This window comes from Cygnus olor, chromosome 15, assembly GCF_009769625.2.
Source record: "Cygnus olor isolate bCygOlo1 chromosome 15, bCygOlo1.pri.v2, whole genome shotgun sequence".
In the NCBI taxonomy this organism is placed as follows: Eukaryota; Metazoa; Chordata; class Aves; order Anseriformes; family Anatidae; genus Cygnus; species Cygnus olor.
Window position 1 is genome coordinate 6,100,456 of NC_049183.1, and position 24,714 is coordinate 6,125,169.

A 24,714-nucleotide genomic window follows, 5' to 3' on the forward strand; every position below is an offset into this window, starting at 1 on the left:
ACGGCACATCTTCGTAGCTTATCCAGGAGCAGGTTCTGTGGGATCCCGGGAGCTTACTCCTAATAACGGAGATGTTTTGGCTAGGCAGATAAGATGAAATCTGGTTGTTTGTTTGTGCCAGAGAAATATCGAGAGGCCATCTCAGCTCCTCGTTTCCTTTTCAGCCTTCTAGGAAATAATTTACCAACTAGCAGACAACATGCAGTGAGGAGATGGGGTCACACAGAGTAACACATCAGGCCGCCTGGCCTGCACCAAATCCCCTTTTAGATACCCTGCAGCACTTAACTCACCTGTCCAGGTCTGCCTGACACAACACATGAGCAGCTCCCACAAAGCTTTCAGGGGTCCTCTGAAAGCTGCAGCCTGGAGGCAAACTTCGTTGGGAAATGGCCGAAAAGCCTGCCATGGTTATGTTTTTTCCTGACCATGTCATTCAGAGCTCAGCTCGTGCTGTGAAGCATGAGGGTTATCGGATTTTTGCTTATCACGTGTGACTGCCGGTGCTCCCATTACCCAAGCAAAGGAGATTCCCTGTTTATAAAAGGACAAGGGCCCCATTCCTGAATCCTGATTGCATCTAGTCTGGACCATGTAATTTCTCATTCCACAATCTTTCATTTTTCTATATGCTATTTTGTTTCTCCCAACTCACCTTTTTACCAGATTCTTGCTGTTTTCAGCACCCCAAAACCGATATTTCTCCCTAACTGCAGAAGAATACGCCTCGCCTTGCCTCCAGTTTCAGTCACTGACAGAGCAGGGTTCACATTGCTCCACACGATTTCTTCTTGCTTCATCAAAGCCTTAAACCTACCACCATGGCAGTACCTCACAGTAGCTCCTGCTGCCTGTGCTTCATGACAGTAGCAGTGGGCTCCTTCCAAGCTCACAGAACACCAGCGCGTGTAAATCATCACTAACACAGGCTGGAAATGGAAACAATCATTCCTCGGTGCCTCCCACATCAGCCTCTTAAATCAAATGCCTGCTGCTCAGGGGCATTTGCTCGGGGGGAGCGGTGAGTTATCCACGATCCTAGAGAGCACGGCAGCTGCAGCCACCCAGGAGAACGCCCGGGTAGAGCTGAGAAGGTGGCTGTCTTCTGTCTTCTTGGGGAGAAAAAAAAAAATCACCAAAAAGCTGGTATTACAGATTTTTTTTTTTTAATGATTCTGGCACCCACGCCACAGAATAACAGATTTGTAGCTAAAATACACTGTGACATTCTGAGAAGGGAAAAGAGAAAGTGAACGCGTTAGATGGGAATGCCACGTTACTCAAATGCAGCTCCTGGCTCGGGGCAGCAGCAGCCGCCACCATGTCCCCCAGTGCCACCCTAACGGTTCTGGCACCCACAGCCCTGGGAACAAGGGATTGGGCCCCAAAAATGTTAGAGCGTTTTGGCCTCGGAAACCTACACTTGAAAAGGGGCTTGGTACACACACCACAAATGTTCTACTAACTTTTAAGTTGTGTAATTCCCTGTGACACTTCGAGTCCTGGAGCTGGGATTTTCTGTGGATTTGCAGCAGGTCTTTCTTCAAAACCTGTGGAGTGTGCACAAGGTGGTTGCATAAGGCTGTAATTATGCCTATAAATTCTCATCCCCACCTCTTTTCAGTTGAATAATCCAAAACATTAAATATAAAATGTGTTGCAAGTTGCAACTGTACTGTTGCAAGTTGCAACTGTACTGTTGCAATAAAAAAAAAAAAAAAAAAACAGAAAATGATAAAGTGAAGTTATGTATCGTAGTGTTCACACACATTGCACAAATGACAAATGATTTTTTCCAAATCTCTATCGTTTCCTCATAATAATGCAGGAAAATCCTGTACCGAGTGTCACCCTAAGAGGAAACCTGCCTGTGAGGTTATACAAATAGCTCAGGCTATTCTGAGGGTGATTCCATGCAACAGAAATCCCTTATCCCTAAGGATCTTCCCACAGAAACTGTGCAGTGAAGACAGGTTGTCTAAATCAATGAGCTGGTATAACTATTTTATTTTATTTTATTTTATTTTATTTTATTTTATTTTATTTTATTTTATTTTCTGTTTCTCTGTAGCATTGGCTTCATAACTCCTATTTTGCAATATCATCTAAGTCATGATGTTATCCAGGTACAGGAGCATGTACAAGGTCTTCGTGGCATTGTAGCACATAGGTTGCCAGCCCTTCTTTAGACAAGATGGAAGTCAAATTTCCAGGGAAAGTACAGTGCATCAGGACTTCCCCTAAATCAAATGGTATCTTTTTTTTGCCTTAGCCCAGTGATGGCTGGATATCTCACTTGCTCAGGGCTCAAAAAGGGTTACTGTTTTTTTTTTTTTTTTTGGCAGATAGAATTGCCTGCTTATCACGGGAGGCTTTGCCAGCAGTGGGCATTTCTTGGACCTGGAAGACAGTGAGACCGGCCTGCAGCAGGCACCAAGGGAGAAATGAGGAGCAGTGCCAGGATGGTGGCACGCAGCTGATGGCCCCAACACATTTTCTAAAGTCTGTCTTTCTCTAGTGTGCTAAAAAATAGTGACAATCTATCTGCAAGATAAAAAGCCAGCTGAACAACTTGAGAAGAGGAAAATGGGTGAATTAACACTATGCTTATTTTCCTACTTATCAGCCTGACGTGGAGCCACAGAAACTCCTCCCTAACGCACACCATGTATGTGCTATTTTTACATGCATTTTCACTGCCTTCCACCTACTCATAGAAGTCCTGCCCATGACTTAACAGCCTGAGTTCCCACCACTTGACTGCAACCGTTGGTCACTTTCACTGTTTTTCGGTACTTTGTGCTGTGCTACAAAGCTGAGACGTGGCCTGGCAGCGAGGGTGACCCGGCTCCACTCAGGCATCATGGGTGAGCATCTCCAGGGCTCATCTCCCATCAGCTGTTTTACAGCTTCATCGCTTTTTAGTGGCTTACGGCTTTGTTTTAGCTGAGCTGCAGGCTGTCCCTTGTCCCCCTGCTCTGCTCTGACCGTCCTGCAGGTAGATATGCTGGGATCTTGATGCTTGGCTGAGCGAGGCGACATCAATGCCTGCTGCTCGTCCTTCTCCTGCTGTTTACTCCTTGATGCTTGCATGCCAGACAGCCCCATTCACACTGATCTTAACTTCTCTACTGTAAGTAAAAAAAGGCCTTTTTTTTTTTTTTTAATTAAAGAATGCCATGCAAGTTCCTCCAGCGAGAAGTTGTAGTTATAAAAAACAGCACGTTAGATGTGGCAGTGTTTGCAGACAACAGTGGTACTTCCTGTGCTCGGAAGCTGAGCAAGTTTCTATTTCAGGCTTTGCTGACTCAAGGGTGAGGTACCCACGCTGATTCAGCAGCTTGGCAAGTCAGGAGGACTTCTCGTTACGAATGGCACGAGCAATAAATTTTAAGTTTGCCTGCCTCTTACAGAAATGCATTTTAAGTGAAGCCACCTCCCGGTGGCAGACAATTTGCCAAATAAGTGGTATTGTCTGCACCGCTTTTGGTGTAGACAGACACTTGAATGAGACACCCATAAAGCCTGCAAGGAAAAGCCTGGTCCTGCAGGAGCCAGCACTTCCCACTCATCTAGGCCAGGATTTATCCTTCCTACCGAGGTACAAGTCATGCAGAAAGACCTTCTATTGCTTACTTTCTTCTGTTATCCATGCATCTTGTCTGGGACATGAAATTGTGTCGGTAATATGGATAATTTGAACCACAGCTTCAGAAGGATGAAAATACAGCACAGTTAAAATCAACCTGGCCACCTCACAGAACTAAGAAGAATGCACCACTTTCTCAACTTCCTTTGCTTTACAAGGAAAAGGTGCCAAAGGTAATCCTTGTGCTCTTCTTTTATGGAAAAGTGAAATAAGCATCTTGATCATTTTCTGAATTTAAGAAGCAGATGGGGGTAACAATCCTCCCAAATGTTTAACGTGTCAGTATGCAACCAGAAGTCAGAACAGTATGCTTCTTGTCCAGAACATGAGCGCTCTCACCCAGCAGTTGTCAGGGTTCAGAACAAAGCTCTGAATGAACACTGCTGGGCCAGCTAGGATGCAGAGGCAGATGTTTGTCTGAAAGTGAAATCCTGCTATCTGTTAAGGTAGGAAACTAGGGAAAGGGACGTCTGTTCTCTCTCCCTTGAACCTTTCTGTCTCTGGATGGACTAACAGGTTTCAAAACATTTTTTTCTTAACAGTTTTACTGTTTCCAGAGCCAGACGGGATAAATAGTCTCCATCCATTGCATCCATGATGCCTTCTCTTTCAGGCTGTAAGTTTTCCTTTGCCAGCATACAATAAAAGCCACAAACTTCTGAATAGCATTCCTCCTTCCCAGCTACTCCGGCATTAATATACTTTGTTGTTCTAGCCAGCAGTTCCCATGTCATATTCTTCTGCCTCCTGAAGGCGGTTTGTGAAGTCTAAAAAAGCATCATGTGGGTTGTCACATTTTAGAACCCCCCCTAAATAGTTTTGCACAGCTCCATCAGATAAGCAGTGAAGTACAATATTATGAATGTCAAACAAAAGCTAATCAGAAGAGCTGACAAAGCTGTGCCTCTGAGAAGGGAAGCAAATCAAATTCTATAGACTAAATATGTATATTTAGTGGCATGAATTTAAAAGAAATGTGCAAGTAGGATATGCATTTGCCTAACTATTGCACTGTAAAGTATTTCCTCTAACTGGGTCTCTGAGAAAGGAAACCAGCCACAGCATATTTTGGAAGGGTGGCCAGAATTCTTTACAGGAAAACAGCACAACCCAGAACTACCAGGCACTAGAATTAACCCAAGACTCAAAATCAGCACTGCCTGGTAGCCTCCAGCTTGGTCGAGGTGCGCTTACTGAGACAGTGACCAGGAGGAGGCATCTTCCTTGGAGAGTGCTACAAAACTCACCCACCTACCTTAGAGGGACACAGCAACAGCATTATATGCCACAGGGTTCATCTCTCTCTGGAAAACTAATCGGAATGCAGGGGGGGAATAACAGATACAACTTTGAACCACTTCTTGCTTTCTAAGACAAATTTTACTCAACCACTTGAAATAAATACTTACATCATTGGCAATCTTGATTACCATTTACATGCATTTAATCTGCTTCTCAGATTCAACAGAGAGATATCTTCGTGACAGAAGCAGAGGAAAAGAATAGCACCCATAACAAGGTCAAAGTTTCAGTCTTTTGGGAGGCAGCCCTAAGTTCTTCCCAGGCAGTAGAGCTAACGAAAATAAATACAAGGCAACTGTTCTCCCTGCTGCACATGTAGCTCGTGTTTGCATGGAAGTGGACAATGGCAGAAGCTGCTGGGGCACGGTGAGGCAGGTGGGCAGCCATGGCGCAGCACTTTGCAGTGATTTGACTATTAGAGGTTTCATCTCGTTATTCCAAGGCAGGGCTTGGTTTGGGAGCGAATGGCTAACACCGAGTTACTGCACAAAAGATCAAAAGGAGGAGCAGGATGGGAGCCTGCGGGTAACAAACCTAGTGGGAGCTTCCTCGGGGGAGAAAGGACTCTGAGCAATCCTGAAGTCGGGGTCTGAAGTCAGATGCCTCCTTCAGTCCCACGTCACTGTCCCTCAAGCCAGCATACAATAGCTGGGAAAGAGGAGACTACTTCATTAGCAGAGATCAAAAGCAGTCTCTGACTAGTAGGCAGCCAAAATTTGGGATCATGTGGGTCACTCCATTAAAACTTGTGATGTAGTCAGCATCTTTGATGTGATTCTGTTTATTATAAGAACACACAAAGTCTTGCTTTATTGAGCACAGGGGGAACAAGACATTTCTCTTGCTTTTGGGTCAGAGCTTTGCTTCTGCTTATTTTCTCTCCCCCAGACCACGCATACCCCATGCCTGACGTGTGGGTCTCTCCCACATGCATAAGAGGGAAATGCACACGAGCTGCCCCTCTCCTCTGACCCGAGCACTCATGCACGAGCGCTGTTAAGCACACACGCACCCGAGCCGCCTCCTGTCCGCATGCTCACGCCCTGTGATGCACACGCAAGCCACTGCCCGACAGTTTGGCTTTAACGAAGGTGTGATCCCACATCTCCATTCCAGATACTCCTGAAAATTGAATTAAAGCCTACCCAAGCAAGTTTCAGTAGTAAATAACAATCTGAGCGGCTTCTTCTGCTACCTTCCAGACAAGTACTGTTTTACTTACCGACTGTCGGTGTGCTCCTAGTCACTCTGGACCAAAGGAGCTGAATGAAATCACAACTTTCTTCTTGCCAGAGGGAAAACTCACATCTTCAACTGGAGGAACACTTACCCTGGCATTCTTTCCAACGACATCCTGATTTACTTACAAATAGTAAGGGCTTAAGTTATTTCCTATTTCCCCCTTTCTTCCCACCTATTTCAGCTCTTTGTAGTTTCTACCTTTTTCAGAGGGGTATTGAGGAAACACAGCTGGCCCAGACTGTCAGCTGATGGAGTCTCTCGTAGGGGATAATAACAAGCCAATGCTCTCACAGAGCAAACGGTGTGCTTGACTCTCAGTGCCTCTCACATCTGGAGCTTTGAATCGTCCCATCTCGGCAACAACCTAAGTCTCAGAGGACTATTTAGTAATGTTAAATGACACAGGTAGCGTTACCTAAAAGTGAGGTAATGGAATCCCTTCCTTTTCCCAACAAATCTCCCCAATTCCTCTGAATCTTTGGAAGCCTAGCACTCAGACTGAAGAAATTCACCATCCCTTGTGAAGTAACTCAAAGTACACTAGGCTAAGCGAACAGAAAGTTCGCAAGGAGCCTCGGCAGCTTTGCCCGTTACCGGGGAAGCCCAGGAGGCCATCCTTCCTTCCTCTCGCTCTCAGTACTGGTGTTTCCGTGCGAGCGGCCCGGGCAGCCGCTGTGCCCGGGGGGCGGCTGGCAGCGGGCAGTGCCTCGGGGCTGCCCGGCCTCTTATTTACTGCGCCAGGAGCCGCGGCCGGTCCCCGGGGGGCGCCTGGGCCCGCTCCGCCGCCAAGAGGCATCGGGGGCCGGGAGCAGCCCCGGGGCGAGAAGGGGGGGGCAGGAGGGACGGGGAGGGGCAGGCGCCGCCTGTGAGGAAGCGATAACGAGGCGCAGGCAGCGGCGCAGCTCAGATAGCGGCGGGGGGGGGCACAACAACAAGCGGCCGGGGCGCGGGGCCGCCCGCAGCTGCAGCCGCCCTGCCCTGCCCCGCCAGCGGCAACGGGCCCAGCCCGCTCCGTTACCTCGGCCCCGCCGCCCCCGCGGCTGCCACCGGCCGGGCGCCGTCCCCGCCCGCGGCCGCCCCCCGGCAGCCGGCGGCGGAAGATGGTGGCGGGGGCCGCCCGCGGCCCGGCCCGCCGCGCCTGAGCGAGCGCCGCCGCCCGCCTCCCCGCGGCCCGGCCCCCGCCCGGGCACGGCGCGGCACCGCCCGTGGGCAGGGGCACGGAGCGGGGCGGCGCGGAGCGGCCCCGCGGGCAGCGAGCGGCACGCGGCCGGCATTGAGCGGAGCCCGAAGGGCGCTGGGTGCCGCAGCCCCGCGCAGGCCCGCGGGGAGCGGCGGGAGGCGGGCGGCGGGGCCGGGCCAGCCCGGCGGGGCGGGGGGCGGGCGGCAGGCGGGCGGGGGCCGGCCCGGCGGCGGCGGCGGCGGCGGCGGCGGCCGTGAGGGGAGCGCTGCCCGCCCAGCGGCCGCCATGGAGCAGCGGTGCCCTCCCAGCGGGGGCCCGGCGCCCCCCCGGCGACGCTGAGCGGGACCGGGCCGGCGGCGAAGCGAGCGGCGGGCCCCGGCCCCGGCCCCCCGCGCGGCGCCCCGCGGCCGTGCGAGGCGGGGGAATATGCGGGGCTGCCCGCGTTGCCCTGCCCTGCCTGCCGCGCCCGGCCCGCGGCGGAGCGCCCCGGCGCTGCCCGGCCGCCCCTGCGCGCAGGCGGCGGGAGGAGACTGAGCGCGACGGCCCCGGGAGCCGCGGGGTCGCCCCGCCGGCGGCTCTCCCGGCCCCGCCGGGTCCGGCTCCGGTTCCTCGGAGCTCCCCGGGAGGAGCCGACAACATGGCTTCCCCACCGCACCAGCAGCTGCTGCATCACCACAGCACCGAGGTGAGCTGCGACTCCAGCGGGGACAGCAACAGCGTGACGGTGAAAATCAACCCCAGGCAGCACCCGGGCTGCGGCTCTTCCAAGCGCTGCAAGTACAGCATCTCCTCCAGCTGCAGCTCGGGGGAGTCGGGGGGCGCCCGCAGGGCGGCCGGTGGCGGCGGCGGCCCCGGCCTCCGCCGGCAGAAGAAGCTGCCGCAGCTCTTCGAGCGGGCCTCGTCCAAGTGGTGGAACCCTAAGTTCGACTCCAACAACCTGGAGGAGGCGTGCATGGAGAGGTGCTTCCCGCAGACCCAGCGCCGGTTCCGCTATGCCCTCTTCTACATCGGCGTGGCCTGCCTGCTCTGGGGCGTCTACTTCGGCGTGCACATGAGAGAGAAACAGATCGTGTTCATGGTGCCGGCTCTGTGCTTCCTCTTGGTGTGTGTAGCGTTCTTCGCGTTCACTTTCACCAAGGCTTACGCTCGCCATTACGTATGGACTTCGCTGGTACTCACCCTCCTGGTTTTCGCCTTGACTCTGGCTCCGCAGTTCCAGGCGCTGAATCCTCTCTCAGGAAGTGGTGACATGTCCAACCGGACGCCCCCGGCCAGTCCCGCGGACACTTGTCTTTCTCAAGTAGGCAGTTTTTCCATGTGTGTCGAAGTGCTCTTGCTGCTTTACACCGTGATGCACCTACCCCTGTATTTAAGCTTGTTTCTGGGACTGTCGTACTCGGTCCTCTTTGAGACCTTTGGTTATCGCTTCCGCGACGAGAACTGTTTTGCGCCTCTTGGATCCGGGGCGATTTACTGGGAGTTGTTGAGTAAAGCCTTCCTTCACATCTGCATCCATGCCATCGGTATTCATTTATTTATCATGTCCGAAGTCAGGTCCAGAAGCACGTTCCTGAAAGTGGGGCAGTCCATCATGCATGGAAAAGACTTGGAAGTGGAAAAAGCCCTGAAAGAGAGGATGATTCATTCTGTTATGCCAAGAATAATAGCCGATGACTTAATGAAGCAGGGGGATGATGAAAGTGAAAACTCCGTCAAACGCCATTCCACCTCAAGCCCCAAAAACAGGAAGAAGAAGCCCTCCATCCAGAAAACCCCCATAATATTCCGCCCTTTTAAAATGCAGCAGATAGAGCAGGTGAGCATTTTGTTTGCAGATATCGTTGGCTTCACGAAAATGAGCGCCAATAAATCTGCCCACGCGCTGGTGGGGCTCCTGAATGACCTGTTTGGACGTTTTGACCGCCTGTGTGAGGACACCAAATGCGAGAAGATAAGCACTTTGGGAGACTGCTACTACTGCGTAGCTGGCTGCCCAGAGCCCCGGGCAGACCACGCTTACTGCTGCATTGAGATGGGCTTGGGTATGATTAAAGCCATCGAGCAGTTTTGCCAGGAGAAGAAAGAAATGGTGAACATGAGAGTTGGCGTCCATACTGGGACAGTGCTGTGTGGCATTCTGGGAATGAGGAGGTTCAAGTTCGACGTGTGGTCAAACGATGTCAATTTGGCCAATCTGATGGAGCAGCTGGGGGTGGCTGGAAAAGTCCACATTTCGGAAGCTACTGCAAAATATTTGGATGATCGTTATGAAATGGAGGATGGAAAGGTGACCGAGCGAGTTGGTCAGAGCGTGGTAGCTGACCAGTTAAAAGGTACGTGCTTATATTTTGTATTCGGTTCTTTTTTTTTTTTTCCCCTTTTACGAGGGAATATTTTTTCCCCAGTACGTGTTTTGTGCTTGTTGACTTGCAAACTGAACGTGCTTTACACGTATCTCTGCGTGCTGGTGATCAGAAACGCCAAGGGAATTACGAAGTGAAAGATGCCATGGAGATAAGCGTGAAAGAGCTCACGCCTTTTTTTTTTTTTTTTGGAGGGTACTCAAAGCATACTTTGACTTCAAAACTCCTGAACATTCCTTGTGAGCTTATCGCGTCGTAGGGAGGAGAAGGTTAATGTGCTTGCTGTCTGCAAGAGGTTTTTGTTTTACTGTTGTGTGTCATCCTTTAATTCAGTAAATAAACTTGTTAATTGACTTCATGTGCCATACATACAGCATATGTGTTTTGCAAAATTATGTATATCTGTGAAAAGTTTTTTGGCACCGAAAGAGTTGGGACTGCGAAGGCATTTGGGAAAACTGACAGCTGGATTCACAGAAAGAAGTGAGCACTGCAGATTTGGCAGTTTGATAGCGAGTTGTTACGGTTCGAAGTTAGGCTGGAAAAAGTTACTGGGGTGGTGCAGTGAGCTAGCAGATGCTCTCATTTCTGCAGCTCTAAGGATTTGGGGATGAAACTGCAAATTTGCAATTCAGGAAAGAAAATGAGGGATCGTTCGGTTCCCCTTATAGCTCGGATAAGGGGCCGATACTCATTTTTCCACAGAGTATTCATTTTCAAATGAACCCCTTGACTGCTTTCCAGCGGAGGTAGCAGCACTTAGACGTGCATGCAGGGGGATTGTACGTGCTGGAGCTTTCACTCTGGGGCTCCTTGGAAAAAGCTGTCCGTCTCCAGCACCGCACTTTTGTCTCTCCGAGGTGTGTGTGTCTGCAGCGGTGGTGCTCCAAAGTGGAGAGCAGACGAACAAAAATGAGCGTGGAATGCGTTGCAGCCCCTTTTGTGTGACGCGGGTTTATTTGTTCGGCTTGTCAACGTGCAAGTTTCTATAAGGAAAGTGCGGAAAATGGAGTGGAGGAAACCAGAGGAGTCGTAGGAGAGCGTTGTGGTGGGGAAGGAGAGGTTTGTGGCAGTAAATACGAAACGAGGCCAGGATGGTTGTAGGAAGGTCAGCGAGTAAGGACGGGGGGAGAGCGTTGCAAAACAGCGGTAGAAGCGGTGGCGGCGGTCCGCTTGCCTGTGGCAGGTGCTTATTTTGATGTGACACAAATACTTATTTTTGGTGAACTAGCTGTCTGTATGCATATGGCAACAGGGCTGAAATGAGAGGCTTACGGGGAGGGAAAATATCAATAATGACATTGGTGGCTGGAAGCCACGGAGCTGAAGCAGATGTGTGTCCTGAGGCTTTAGCTCTCTATTTGACTTCTAAAAATACAAATTAAGTTAATTTCTTTGAAAACTGTTGACGCTGGGGTGGTTACGTGGAAGGGTACTTTCGAGAAAAAAGGATCAGATATAGTCTCTCTGTCAGTGTAACTAGAAGCTTGCCTTTCTTGTGAAAATAAATTACATGATTTCTAGAGAAACAGCCCCGTGATGTTTAAGTTCTTATTTTCCCTCGTTTGTCTAACTTTATAGCTAAATGCAGTGTAAAGGCTGTGCTGTAGCAGCAAGTGAAATGAAGTGTTTTTGCTAAATTTATAACTGTACTCAGTGTCATTACTCAAAGTGACACGAATTGGCTTGCGGAGACTGATGGTACTGCTCTTCAATATTTTAATATATTTGTTCATGTTTTCTAGGAGATCACAAGAGTGCTGTATAGAGCAGTTACACCCCATGCCAGGAGTGTTTTTTCATGGTCTTTCTCAGACTTGTGTCCTGTCCTTGGTTCCATTTATTGCAAGGAGGCATAGGCTGCTCTCTCTGTAGCGTACTGATGCGGATTTGGCAGCTTCCAATGCCTTTCACGGGTCCTGCTTTAGCCAGGGCACTACAGATGAACAAGCTGAAATGCAGCTCGGATAAGATGAAGCATGCTTTGTGGATTGACATTTTAGTGGTCTCTTCTCACCCTGAAACCTAGCTATGACAGCATTTGGAAGATGTGGTAAGAATTACTTGAACAAGGAATTGCTTTAACAAGGGTAGTTTTGTTTATTTTTTTCTTTTTTTCTTTCCCATCTGTATTTTGTCGTGGAGCTGTAATTAGCTCACGTTTTATTATCCGTGTCTTCTATGGGTATAGAAAGCGAAGCCTGTGTGCACGTGTACTTGCGGCGCAGGCAGCCCCGTGCCGTGCCTGCTCGACGTGCAGGTGTGCCGCAAGGTGCGGCGGCTGCGGCAGTTGCCCATTCTTTCCTCTTTTCTCAGTCCTTTGCTCCACAGTGAGCTTACTTGGCTGACAGGTGAATGGCATCGGGGGAAAAAAAAACAAAACAGGGAAATGGCAATGATAAAAGCAATCTGGCAGCAGTGCCACTGCATAACATGGGGCTGGAGATTAAAACCAGCTGCAGGGGAGGGTTTAGTTAAGGAGCCGCTCTGAGAGTTAATGCGGTGAAGTGAATTTCACCTTGTAATTAATAGTCCTCTGCCAAGCACCTGCTCGGTTTTGTGACTGAAGTACTGTTAGGAAGCTTTGCTTTACTGTTTTCCCTGAGCATTAGTTGATAGCAGTGATAGAGCAGAGGAAGTTTGTTGTGGTTGTTTAATTATGTCATGCGTCGTACTCTTTTCAAGTATCAAAGCGCAGCAGAGATAACAGGCATAAGCTTTATTTCCCTACCAATACTTCACTTCTCAGTTTCCTTTCAACCTTTGGTATCTTAATGATATCCTATTTTTTATGTTGTATGCCTAGCCTATTATCTCTTAATTGCTTGAGCTGCCGCAGCGGTCGTTGCTATCTGTCTGAGGCTAAGTCAACATTACCAAGTCAACTCCTCATCGAGCAGAATGGGGGTGCTGAGGGCTCGTGTCCACCTCGGATGGGTTTCAGGACTTGTGCCTGCACGAGCGCTGCCCTGGCACTCCGGACACGGTGCTGTGCTGGCTCAGGCGTAACCCAGGGTGCTGGTAGAGGTTTGCCTGGAGTCATCCTCCTGCTGCTCTGCTTGGTTGTTGGAACACGTGAGGCATAACCAAGTTTCTCCTTCCCTGTGCTGTTTTGTGTTTCATTGGAATTTTTAGGATGGAAGTACCTTTTCTTCCTCCTTTGGCCGATCCATGATATGATGCTTCCTCGCCTCCTTATCGCAAGAAGTGCAGCCCCAATATGTTCCTTCGTGTTTCTGACTTCTGAATTAACTAGATGGTGTTTACAGCATGCTGACGAGGAAAGAGAGCCATTGATGGCCTTACAATGTCTTTTTGCCTGACTGCTCATTGTTTTAAGATTGCTTAGGCCTGCTGTCCTAGCAACACCTTGGATTTGAGGGAGTTATAGGGGAGCAATGATGTAGTGATTTTTTCAAGTCCATAGATAAACCCTAGAGGTCAGTTTAATTGCATCTTCCATATTAATTTTGCAGTAGGATTTGAGACAATTCACTTTTTCTGTTTTCTTGCTGAGCTTCCTAGCAAATACATGTATTGAGGACTATAAGATAGCAAGCGTCACATAATACATGAGATTATGGTGTTAATGTGTCCCTTCAGGACTCTGCGGAGTCAGAGATCTCTTTTCAGGATATAAAAAGTCCTGCTTATGGAAATATTTTTGTTTTGCTCTTGGTTGTTCTTGTTTCTTCTTGGTTGTTTGCATTTCTCTTCCTTGTTACTTAGGAGGTCACAATATTGCTATTTGCCAGCCAGTCAGCAACATTTTCAGAAATACCAGGGTCACCAGCATCTTTTTTTGAGCGCTCAAAATGCGTAAGCATGTTGGGGAAGAATGCTTGCTCTGTTTATGGAGCATAGCACAACCAACCATGGTTTCATTTGGGACGTTTGCATGTATGCTGTTAGTCTAGTGAGAGTCATTGTTATTAAATTCCCTAAAAAATTCCTGGCTGTTCTGTCTCAAGCCACCTCCTTCAGTTTGTCTCAAGGAATGGCGTTACCCCTGAATTCCTGGAAGCGCTTGACAGACATAGTTTCTCTATGGTTGCCATTTGCTTCATCATGGAAAAAATGTCAGTGTTTCCTGTGCTCTCTGTCACTAGCTCAGCAGCTCGAGCTGTGCGTGGCCGTGGGGTGCAGGTCTGGTGGTGTGAAAATCCCCCTTCACCTGTGGCAGCCAGTGGCTCCAGCTGGTAAAGCACTCATAGATCTGGGGCTTAATGTTTTGTCCTTTGCCATTCTCCGCGCTTCTTCTAATACAGTTAAACGTTTTTAAAGAAAGCAAACCGGTTATAAAATTCACCGTTTCGCCTGATATTGCAACCTTTCTGTGCAGTCCATTAAGGCTGTTATTTCTCCATAAATAGCCCGGCTGCGTGAAGGCGCGGTGGCAACCTCTGACCGATGGGATGCGTATCTCTGGGCAGGCCCTGCCTGGTGACCTGATACTCTGCTGCTCTTCGGGTTTAAGTTACAGGGAGGCAGGGCTGGTGTTCCTGAGAGAAAAAAGTCTCATATAAGGCTATGTGGAGGCAAAGCACTGAATTTTTCTTCCCTTCCTCCCCTCTTGCAGATCAGGCGAGACCAGGATTGCACCCGATGGCAGTGAAATCTTCCCAGCCTGCCCACCTTTCTGTCTTTTCGCAGGGCTGCATACAGAGGACCCATGCAGTTGTGTGCTTCTCGAAGCTCATAGGCGGATGAAAAATAAGATGGAAGTTTCCCTGAACTTCCTGAGCCCGGCCTGCTGTAAATCTAGAAGGCTTGTGCTTGTGCCAGCAGGACAGCTCAGCAGAGAGCTCTGTGCGGGTTCGTCTTTGCTGCGTGACTTGGCTAAAAGCAGCTTTAGTCTCTAAAGAGGAGATTTTAGTGAATAGTCAGTTTATCATTTTTACATCGTCTGACGTATAAACTGTTATTATTGAGGTGGAAGTCCACGATCTTGTTGTCAAGTATGAGACTGAAAATATAGTATCATAGACAGGTTGACTTCTCTCCTGTATTTTAAAAATGGAAAGTACTTAGTGACAGATAAAGAATTATAACTAGAGATAATTTGTATGAAGGCATGTTGCCAGGAAGAAGTAAATTCCACGTTGATTTAACATTTTGACATGATCTGTAATTTTACAGTGTAATAGCAAAAAGAAAAGAGATAAATAGTGCATGAAGTTGCTCAACCTGATTCTTGTCTAAGTCTTCACTTGGTAAAGATACGTTTTGTACTTATAAACAAAAGAACCTTATGGGAAAACCTAGTGATTATTCAACTTTTCAGATACTTTGCATGATATAATGATAGAGCTTTTTCTGAAAGTAAACGTTTGTATTTTTATCTATGTATTAGTGTGAATCAGCTTTATTGCCAGGTAGGTATGACCTCTCTAGAAAGATCAATTTCTCCAAATTTTGAGGGAGATTTGCTGAGTTGCTTTTGACTTTACACAAGATCAAGTAGCAAAATATCTCTATTTAGAAATCCTCACACCTAAGCTGTTTTTATTATTCAAGGGGAACTTGGATGCTTACCGTTGAGGCTCTGAGTTTTGATAGCATACTTCTGGGCTAATTTGATTGCACGTGGTGCAAAGCCATTTGTAAGTACAGTTACCGTCTATGTAAGATTCTTCACTTTGCACAGGGTGGGGCCTGGCTCTGGCCATATACTTTGTTTAACAAAGTAGCCTCCAGTTTCAATTTTTTTGTATGTCCTGACACTAACAGGGAAGTCAACATGTGGCTTCCAGTCTGATTGTAAGGTGTTGCTGGCTTCAGCCCTACCTCAGTGCTGCTGGGTGGAGTAACAGCTTTACTAACCCTTAAGACGTTTACATCCTCAAATAGTTGAAGTGAGCGCAGCACAAGTGGGGCTTTATTTTAAAACGTGGGCAAGATCAGTGTTGAAATCAGGCCCTGTAACGTTGGAGTGACACCATAACGTCTGCTGCAGTCGGTGATTGTCGTCTGCAGAGGCTTTCTTTCATGTTCCTTTCTTTGGCTCCCCAAAATACAGTTGTTGAAACGCAAACCAGTACCCTACAAATAACAAGTCAGAACTCCCTCCTTCCTTCTCTCCATTTACTTCAGTAAATCTTCAGAAGTGTGTGAGAGACTGTTCAAATGCAAGAGAACTTTCTGTTCTTTAAATAAGAGCATTGATATTGTAGCTTATAAGGGGAAAAGATTGATGGAAAAGACAAAGCACGGTCAAAAACACATAATTATATTCATCTTCTGTCACAAGGATTGAATGGATTGTTTAAAACCCTCTTCAGTTGTTTCACAATATGTACTTCACTTTTCCTTCTGGCAGGCAAAGTATATAAGAACTTATATTCGCCACTTTAAAGCACAGTACAATTTCATTGCATTTCAAGTTGCCGTAAATTGTCCTGGAATACTAATCAAATTAGTAAATTAACACTGCTTTCTCCCCTCTGCAGCTCGTGGTTGAACTTTCTCACTCTTGATCCTGAATCACAAGCTGACTGCATCCCTCCTGGCTCTGTAAGGAGAGACTGCTATTCCTGCTTCCGTTACAGCTGACACTTGAAAATTCCCTGCTATTTTTAGATGATTTTCAATCTCATTTCTGTCCTTCAAAAAGAAAAAAAAAATCCTAGCCTTTCAATTTTTAACTTCCAGTGGGAGTTGCTATTGCAAAGAAGCCAGCTAGTCACCGTAGTCACATTAACACATTTTAACAGGTTCTGTTACCTACGTTTGTGTTACTGTCAAGGCTGTTTCACAGGTTTGTGGGAAATGGCTGGAACTTGACTTAAAGCAAAGCCGCGCGGGTTGTGGAAGTGCAGCTGCTTGCTCCCAAGCAGCATTTAGTGAAAACACGAGGTGACAGTTGTGGCAGGAGTGGGCTGGGAGCAGCACCACAGTGCTGCGGGCCTGGCTGTGGCCTAGGGCCATGCTGAGGGGCCGTGGCTGCCTGGGCAGGTTTGGCTGGAGCCGGGCTCCTCTCGATCCTCTTTGTCTCTCCTGGGTGGCACTGGCCCGTGCTGCCCTTCCAAACCAACTTGTTTTCATCGCATGAATGTTCTCTGGTTTCCAGAAATGCTCTAGCCTAGAGTGCTAGGCCTACCGGATACATGGCTTTAGGGTTAGATAGGTTTTGTGATTCTGAAGTTATTTTGTGAAGGAACAAAATGTTCCAGATGTTTTTCTTCAGCAAGCATCCCTCAGATTCAAAATGTCCCTTACATCTGCCTGCAAACTTTTGGATTTGTATTTGCTACAGTAACTTAATGTGGGAATTCTTAGGAAACCATATAAATAACCATAAATACATGCTGCAAGTCTTTATTTTACCGACAGTGCTTCCTGTTCCTTTGAATGCAATTTTTAAGCTGTTGTCTTCAGCTTGACTTGATAAATTTAGAAATCGCATTATTGTCATGAAGTTGTACTACCTAGGGAAAATCCCCCAAATTGGAACAGTGACGAGGAACAACTGGAAGAATGAAGTACACTAGCTTGCTGATGGGACCTTTCTGTTTGTGGCTTGACATATGCAGAAACATGCAAACAAAAGAAAACATCTTTTGCTATACCTGTAATGTCTTGTTTGCCTAAGAGCGAAAGAGCAGCTGTCTTGCCTCTTGCTCTTTTCTTTTGGCTGTCGGCTGAAGGTAACCCTGGTTCCTGTGTGTGTCTGCCAGGAACGGGACCGTCCCCGGTGTTGCTCCCATTGCATGGGGAGTGGAGGGACACAGAGAGAGAGATGAAAAGCATCCAAATGCAGCTGTCTGTGAACTAGGGGTTAACATTGGCTCCCTTCCACTTTTGTTAGCTTATAGGCCTTTGAAGAAAAGCTCACAGAATGGTTAGGTTTGGCAGGGACCTCTGGTCATCTGATGCAACTTTCTCCTCAAGCAGGGAATCCTTTTCTGCCCCCTCAGAGATAAGAGGGAGAAGGAGACGGTGAAAGCAAAACTAGTCTATAATCAATATTAGCAATTATTCATACGTTTTATGAGCTAAAATGGTGACAGTTAGGTTGACTGCTTAACAGCCCAATAAGCAAAAAGGAAAGTCGGTAATTGAAATAAAATGCACTTGGAAATGTTGATTCAGCCTGTAGGAAATGTAAGAAAACTTCTGTTTCTGATATCAGATGCTTAATTCTTTGCATTCATTAGATAAACAAGGACATTTAAAACAGAAATGGAAACTTTTTTTTTAAATGCGCGGCTTGGATGTCTGACTTGAATGCATATGCCTAATGCATGAAATAGAAGTTACTTTTTTTCTTTACACCTATTTTCAAAAAGCTGCCTGATAAGCTTTTGCATAGCTGTTCTTGGTAGTTCTTGAATCAAATTCTTGCAGTTATTTTTAACTCCTGTTTAGTGGACATGTGAGGTCTGTCCTGTAAGGAATGGAGTGCCTTTATCCTCTGACCGACTTGGACAGAAGTGAAACAGGTAAATCTCTTGGAAGTACTCAGGGCCTGACACGGCCGGTGTTAAAGACAGGATGTAATGAGGAAATGCTACTGCAAGGACATTATTTGCAAAGAGCCCAAGTACAATGTTAGCTCCAAATTTCCGTTGTTTAAATAACGTGATGCTCGGTAAGAGCTGTGGGTGTTTCTAGGAAGTCTGCGTTTGGGCTGTACCAGCAGAAGGAATGGCTGCAGGCTTCCAGAAGAACAGCGAAAACCTTGTAGTGTGGCACTTGCCCACAGTGAAATTCTGCTAGCAGATCATCAGACCTTGTTCCAAGACTTTTGTAGCCTTTTCCACCTACGCCAGTTTTCAGGACTTGGTTCTTATTTGATAACAATATGTAAAAGGGTTTCACTTGTTTTGCTTTCAGTCTGACTCCCTTTTTGTGACTGACGTTGCTACTGCAGTACGTTATGAAAGAGGTTTTATCACGTATGTACATGTAAGTTACTATTGAGACAATATGAATAATATTTAATGTTTTACTTGCTGCTTGGCAATGTAGTGTCAACTGGAAGCAGAGAGCTTTCTTAAAAATACCACGTGAGGATGAGAAAATTTATTATTAGTTGTTTCATAATCCCAATAAACCATTTAAGAGAAATGCGCACATGTGCCATGCCTTTCCCCAGTTTCTGGAATCCGTAGTGATTGCTAATTGAATTTTTCTGCTGAGGATGTTAAACTAACATGTATGTCTTAGGTTATGAAACATTGCTGCCACTGGAATCTGCTGTGGGTACGGAGCTGTAAACAAAAGGTCTCTAGTCTTCGCTGAAGTCACGTTTTCCTACCTCTGTTGGAAACTTTACTCATACTTTGGTATTTGATGATAGCTTTTTGCAAAGAAGTCCAAAAATCTTTATTGCATGAAACTGTTGCGAGTTACTTGCTTTCAGTGTAGGCATACATATGTGTTCGTGTATATGTATAACATTTCAGTAAATATGTGCATCCTGAGGGTGTTTCTCGTATGAAAATGCACCAACTTGTCTTTGCAGCCTGTTATTTCTGAAAAATTGTCTTCTGTGCCTATGACCATCACTAGCCCTTCTGCCTCACTGCAGTCCAGCTGGGGTGTCCATTGTCCCTCCTTTATCTAGCTGGGCTAGGGTGAAATCAAAGACATCGTGAGAACTGTGAGTACCAGTAAAGCTCGTGATTCTACCATCTTATTTTTCAGACCCATTGTCAAAAATTTAAAATTAGGACTTTAGACAGCTGGTACTTTTGATGAGACAGAAGCATATCTCTAGCTGCAATCACCAGAGTAGGGTTGCCACTGTCAGGATTGCTGGTGTGTCTGATGAGTTCAGGGACACTTGCAGGATCAGGCATAACACTGAATTTAACCTCTCACAGCTGGATTCTTCCAAAGGCAGTAAGGAGGTTTACGCGCCCATAGCCACAGCAATGTCCAGAGGCCGTGGTTGGAATCCTTGTCTAAAGGATTGTATTATTTTATTATACAGGGATGGTTTGCCTTTTACAATTTACTGCATGAAAACTTTGAAGTCTAATTCCACTGTCGGTGTATCACTGCACATGAGCTACAAATCAAAGCAAACAGGAATATGTCATTTTGAAATCCCATCTATTGAAATGATTATGGAAAATGCACTTGTCTTTTTTTACTACTTTTCATCAAAGAGCAAAAATGGCCAAAATATAACATTCAGCTTAGGTCAAATAAATGTGTGGTCATATTGGATGTAAGCTGGCTTGCTGGAATGTCTCCAATTCTGGTGTCAGTTTCTCTGATAACTCAGCACCTGATCACTTTTCTTCTCGTATCTTAAGGTTTTATGTTGCTGCGCATCATTGCAGGTATAAGAACCATCCCTGTAATACATCCCAACAGTTAGATTTTTAATGTGCTTCCTGAGAGTTTGTCTGTCTCTTCTTGAAAAAAAAAAAAAAAAATAACAACCTGTGACAACATTTTGGTTTGGGTTTTTGGTTATATGTTCCCTGTTTTATTTTGTGTGTATTAGTGAGGTTGCTTTTGTTTGTTTGTTTTTTAGCAGAGACATAGCAATATCTGTAGAGATGTAATCCTTGTCATGGTGGGTGAGTACTTTTTGGAGAGGAATTTTTTGTTGTTGACATGTCCTTTGTAAAAACACTGGATTAACCAAATCGCCTTCTAACCTTCATTTCATGGCTGGACCTCTTCAACCGAGTGTACTTTCTTTTCAGTTCATGGCTAGAAGTTCAGCCATTAGTGCAGGTTCGTTGAGATGAAAGCCTTAAAGCTTTTAAAATGATGGAGATCTCATAGGTCCAAGAGATCTCATGTGGTCAGAGCATCTAGGTCATGGGAGGCTCCGATATATTGCACCAGTTAGAGCTAGGATCTGGTGTTTGAAGGCACCATCAGCTGCTCTCAATCAGGCTTAACTTGGGAAGAGTGCTCAGTTCTTGTAGCACAACTGGCCAGATCTTCATCAGATGGCTGGTGTTAAAAAAACAACAACAACAACAACAACAACAACAAAGCTTTGCTTAGCTATCTATAATTAATAAGGAACGTGCTAGAACCTACCTGTTGATAGCAAAGGCAGGAGCACATCTAAGACAGATTTTCAGAGTGCCTTTGGCTTTCGCCGCTGTTGCCACAGCAGGGCCTGGGGCGCACCCATCTCGGCAGCACTGCCTGTGCAGGGGCCGCAGCCAGAGGGGCTGCGGGCAGAGGAGTTTGTGGTGGCTGCAGTCAGGTGCCGAGACTGAATCAGGCCATATGGAAAACATTTTTGATCAGGCACAGTGTTTTCTGAACTCTGCAAAAAAATGAGTGCGTGACGTGGCTGTTTTTAAAATGTAGTGTGTCTGTCTGTCAAGCACTGAATTCTTTCCAAGATTTTGAGAGGTGACAAAGTTGGAAATTGTCTTAGAGCATAAAAAGAAAGTTTTTAAAGTTAGGATAGATTTTCTTGCTAGGCTTCCCCACTTTCTGCCCTTCCATAAAGTAAGGTATTTTATAAGCACTTAGGTAAACTGTGTTACGTATGTATTTTGGGACTGAACTTGGACTATGATTTGCCTTGTGTGAGCCTAATGACATAGACAGCTATGCAGCACATAAGGCTGTAAGTGTGCGTGCTGCTGCTGTAGCAGGAGGGGGCTTTGCGGTGCCGGGTTGTGCTGGATTTGTTAATTCTTGCGCTGCTTCCTACGCCCAGGAGCCGGGCCGGGCCCTGCCAGGGTTCTGTGCGGATTTTAAACAGCAAATCTTCCTCATGCAAGCAGCGTGCTTTGTTGAAGTTGTTATAATCATTTCCTTTCAGAGGAGCCAGCTGGTTTTAATGGCGGAGTTATTGATTTGGGGAGGTTGTGTGATTCTGTGTGCGCGCTCATGTTGCCTGCAGGATGTTACGGTAACAAGTCTCTGTGGGGTAATGCATAAAACTGCATTGATACACATTGAGTGCATCGGCAGTTTATGTAAATAAGAGCACTTTAAGTGGAGCAAAGGGCTTCCACACATGTAAGCCACGAAGAAGGGTGCTTGGACAGTCCTTGCTGCTGTGTTCAGGTGATTCAGCACAAAGCGAAGTACAAGAGGAAGGGCTGTAAACACAGACGTAGGGTTTGGAACAAGGAAGCCTGAGAGCATTTCTGAGAGTTTTTATCACCCCTTTCAATGTGTATGTCAAATTACAACACTGCTGCCATGACCATTAGAGGTTGATGTTAATTAGCCAGAGGACTGCAGCTGCCATTAGGTGGCCGTTGGCCAGTCTCACAAAGCCAGTAACGATCCTGTCCCTACGCTTGAGTTGATAACGGCTCTTCTACAGCCTTGTCGGGTAAATAAATAAGTTTGGGTTTGGGTTCTTTTTTAAGCATAATTAGATTTCTTTTTCCTGGTGTGACTTTTCCATGTCTTGTAATTTGAAGAAAAATCCCTCCAACCCCTTTCTTTCAAGAAAGCCTAAAATAAATGTCTCAATGTGTATGCATGTGGATATTTTTATACCAATACATAACTGAACCATAACAAAGGGAGGATGAAATGTTATTCTTTAATATTTACTCTTTCCCTTAGGTGGTCAGGAGGTAAAAATCTGCAGCATGGGCCCAGCACACTAGCTGGGAAGAAGCTGTGCGTTTGGGTAACTGGGACAGGCTGACTTTGTGTGCTTGCAGAGGGATGCTGTGGTTGGACAGGAGCAAGTGCTCGCTTTGAGAACTGTCTGGAGTCCCTGCCGTTAGTTTCTTCCGTGTCTGTAGCTGTGTAGCCCGTCCCTGGAAAACAGTTGTGCAGGCATCTGTCAGAATGTGTAATTTTTCTGACATGCCCATTCAATAATCTGCCTGAGGAGGTAAGTCAGCCTTCATCAAACCCCGGTTATAGCTGCAGCCAGGGGTCGTTATGTTTGTGTTTTGTAGGGTTCCTGCCTGCTCTAATAAAGCTGCTGGAACAGTTGGCTTCAGTGCCCTGGTCTGTGAAGTTTACCATTGTTAATGTCACTTTTTTATGGGAGACTGACCAGACACATCCTAAAAACGCAGCAGTGAAGTGCCAGCGTGCAATAACCGTAATTTCTATGCTGCGACCCCTAAAAGCAGGTTTAAAACCCCATCAGCAAACAGGTGCTCGCTTCCCAAATGTATTTATGGTAGAGGGAGCACCACAGAGTGCTGCTGTTTGCAGGGCAGGGCAATGAGCTTGTTCGTTCGCTGGTAAGAAGCTGTGCTTGCATTTTGTTGACAGTGAGCTGTGATTGCTGACAGCGGCTCCCGAAATGCTGTATTTGAGGTTTCTCCAGAAATGCAGGCATTTGTAAGTAAGTGGGCTAAATCAACTAAATTCTGTGTAGTTAAAATCAGTATTTCTACTCCATGGACACGGTGTGTTGCTTGATACCTCTGTCTCAGACACTGCCTGCCTGCACGTACACTTCTGTGTTGAGCTGGGAGTATTTTGTGTCCCCACATTTTCTCCCCATAGCATTTTCCCCCCATGTTGAGTTAAGGAAGAATACAGGACTGAATTGTACTTTCCCTTTTTGGTACATCTGTATGCATTATCAGTAATGGAGTTTGGGGCCTTAAAAGGGAAAATCGGTATGTAGATACTCACTTGAGAAGCGACAGGGAGATGTGGGGATACCAGGCATGTTTTGGCAGCAGGATGAAGAACAGCGGCTTCAGCCCAGCAGCGCTGAAAACCCCCCTCAGCGGTACGGGCAGACGCAGTATTTGCAGGGAGGAGTGTCCACCGCATCTCCTGAGCTGCCTCTTCGCTTCTGTGTCCCGCACTCTGGTGGCAGGTCCTCGTTAGTGGCTCTGTCCAAGCCAGTGTCCGCGTTGTTCTGCTCAGCTTTTGCTTCCTGCACTCGTGGGTGGAACCTGGTGTTCTGCCTCCAGACTTGGAAGGGAGAAATTGCTGTCAACGCTATTTTGCAGCTTTTTTTTTTTTTTTTTTTTGTACAAACCAGATAATGATTTATTCTTCCTACCGCAGTGTTACGGTAGTTCTGGCAGGGAGAGGATTTTTAAGTGACATTCACTTGGGAGGACGGAAATGATTCTTTAATGGCCTAACGTTTCCAGATACTGCCTAGCATTTGGGGTGATTCATGACGTTTCCTGAACCAGAATTTACCTTTTTGGATGTTGGGGAAGGAAAGAACATACTGCAGCGGCAGTAGTGTATCCAAGATGCTTTTTGTTGTTATTTCAGTAAGATCTCCCCAAAGTAAATTCCAAGACCTTTAGCACTTGGCGTGTCCTGTGTGCAGAAGAAAAGATTGATTCAGTACGTTTATCCAGTTGACATTTGGCTGGTTTGAATACATATTCCACTTAGTGTGATTGGTCTTGTGAATATGTTCAGATGTGAACCTGTCTCCACGTGTGGAGAAATTGGCGTTTTTGAGCTCTGTGTGTGTGTATGTATATAGTTGCAGTATTATCAGCCAAAACAACAGGGAGACCAAGTGTGTAAATGACACCTGAAAATATGAAAGGTAAGCACTAATGCAAGTGCTTACAGCACAGGCAGTAGGTGGCCAAGTTCCTTCATGTTCGCCTTTAAAATTTGCTATTTTGGCATTTGGAACTTTAATGTCCAAATTTTGAAACATACTGCAGTCTTTTATTTTTATTTTTAAAACCTACTTAATAACTAGGAGGTTAGTTGGCAAAAACATGTTTCAAGGGAAGCAGAACTGAAAGAGGGAGAAACGGTGGATTTTTGGTCCAGAGATGGCTCGTTCCCCCAGGGCGGCCGTGCCCCTGGGTTCCCAAAGTTCAGGTGCTGGGGGCTCTGCTGGGACCAGTTTTTCTTTCTGGGTTATCCATCACATTCCTGACTGATTTTAGGGGCTGCATTTCAGAGGAATTTTCTCAGTGCAGTGCAAGCCACTACCCATGGTAACTTGTGCGCTTCTAAAGAAAGGTCGTATTTGCTGGTATCGCTCTCCCTGCCCCCAAAACCTGACAGCTGTTTTAAGAAGTTATTTTCAGGCTGGAACATGAAACTTGGAGGAGAACCAGCCTTCTTTA

The 24,714-nt window shown here is 46.6% G+C and overlaps 1 protein-coding gene across 2 annotated transcripts in view; it reads left to right on the plus strand.

Moving 5' to 3' along the window:
• The first annotated feature begins 7,850 nt into the window (after positions 1–7,850).
• The window catches only part of ADCY9 (adenylate cyclase 9), a 92,015-nt gene continuing 75,151 nt past the window's right edge, over positions 7,851–24,714 (plus strand). The window contains exon 1 of one of the 2 annotated variants that reach the window (XM_040574105.1): positions 7,851–9,706. In XM_040574105.1, coding sequence (XP_040430039.1) covers positions 8,011–9,706 — 1,696 coding nt within the window. In that variant the 5' untranslated portion in view covers positions 7,851–8,010. The remainder of the gene's footprint in view (positions 9,707–24,714) is intronic. The other variant, XM_040574104.1, reaches the window with a different exon arrangement.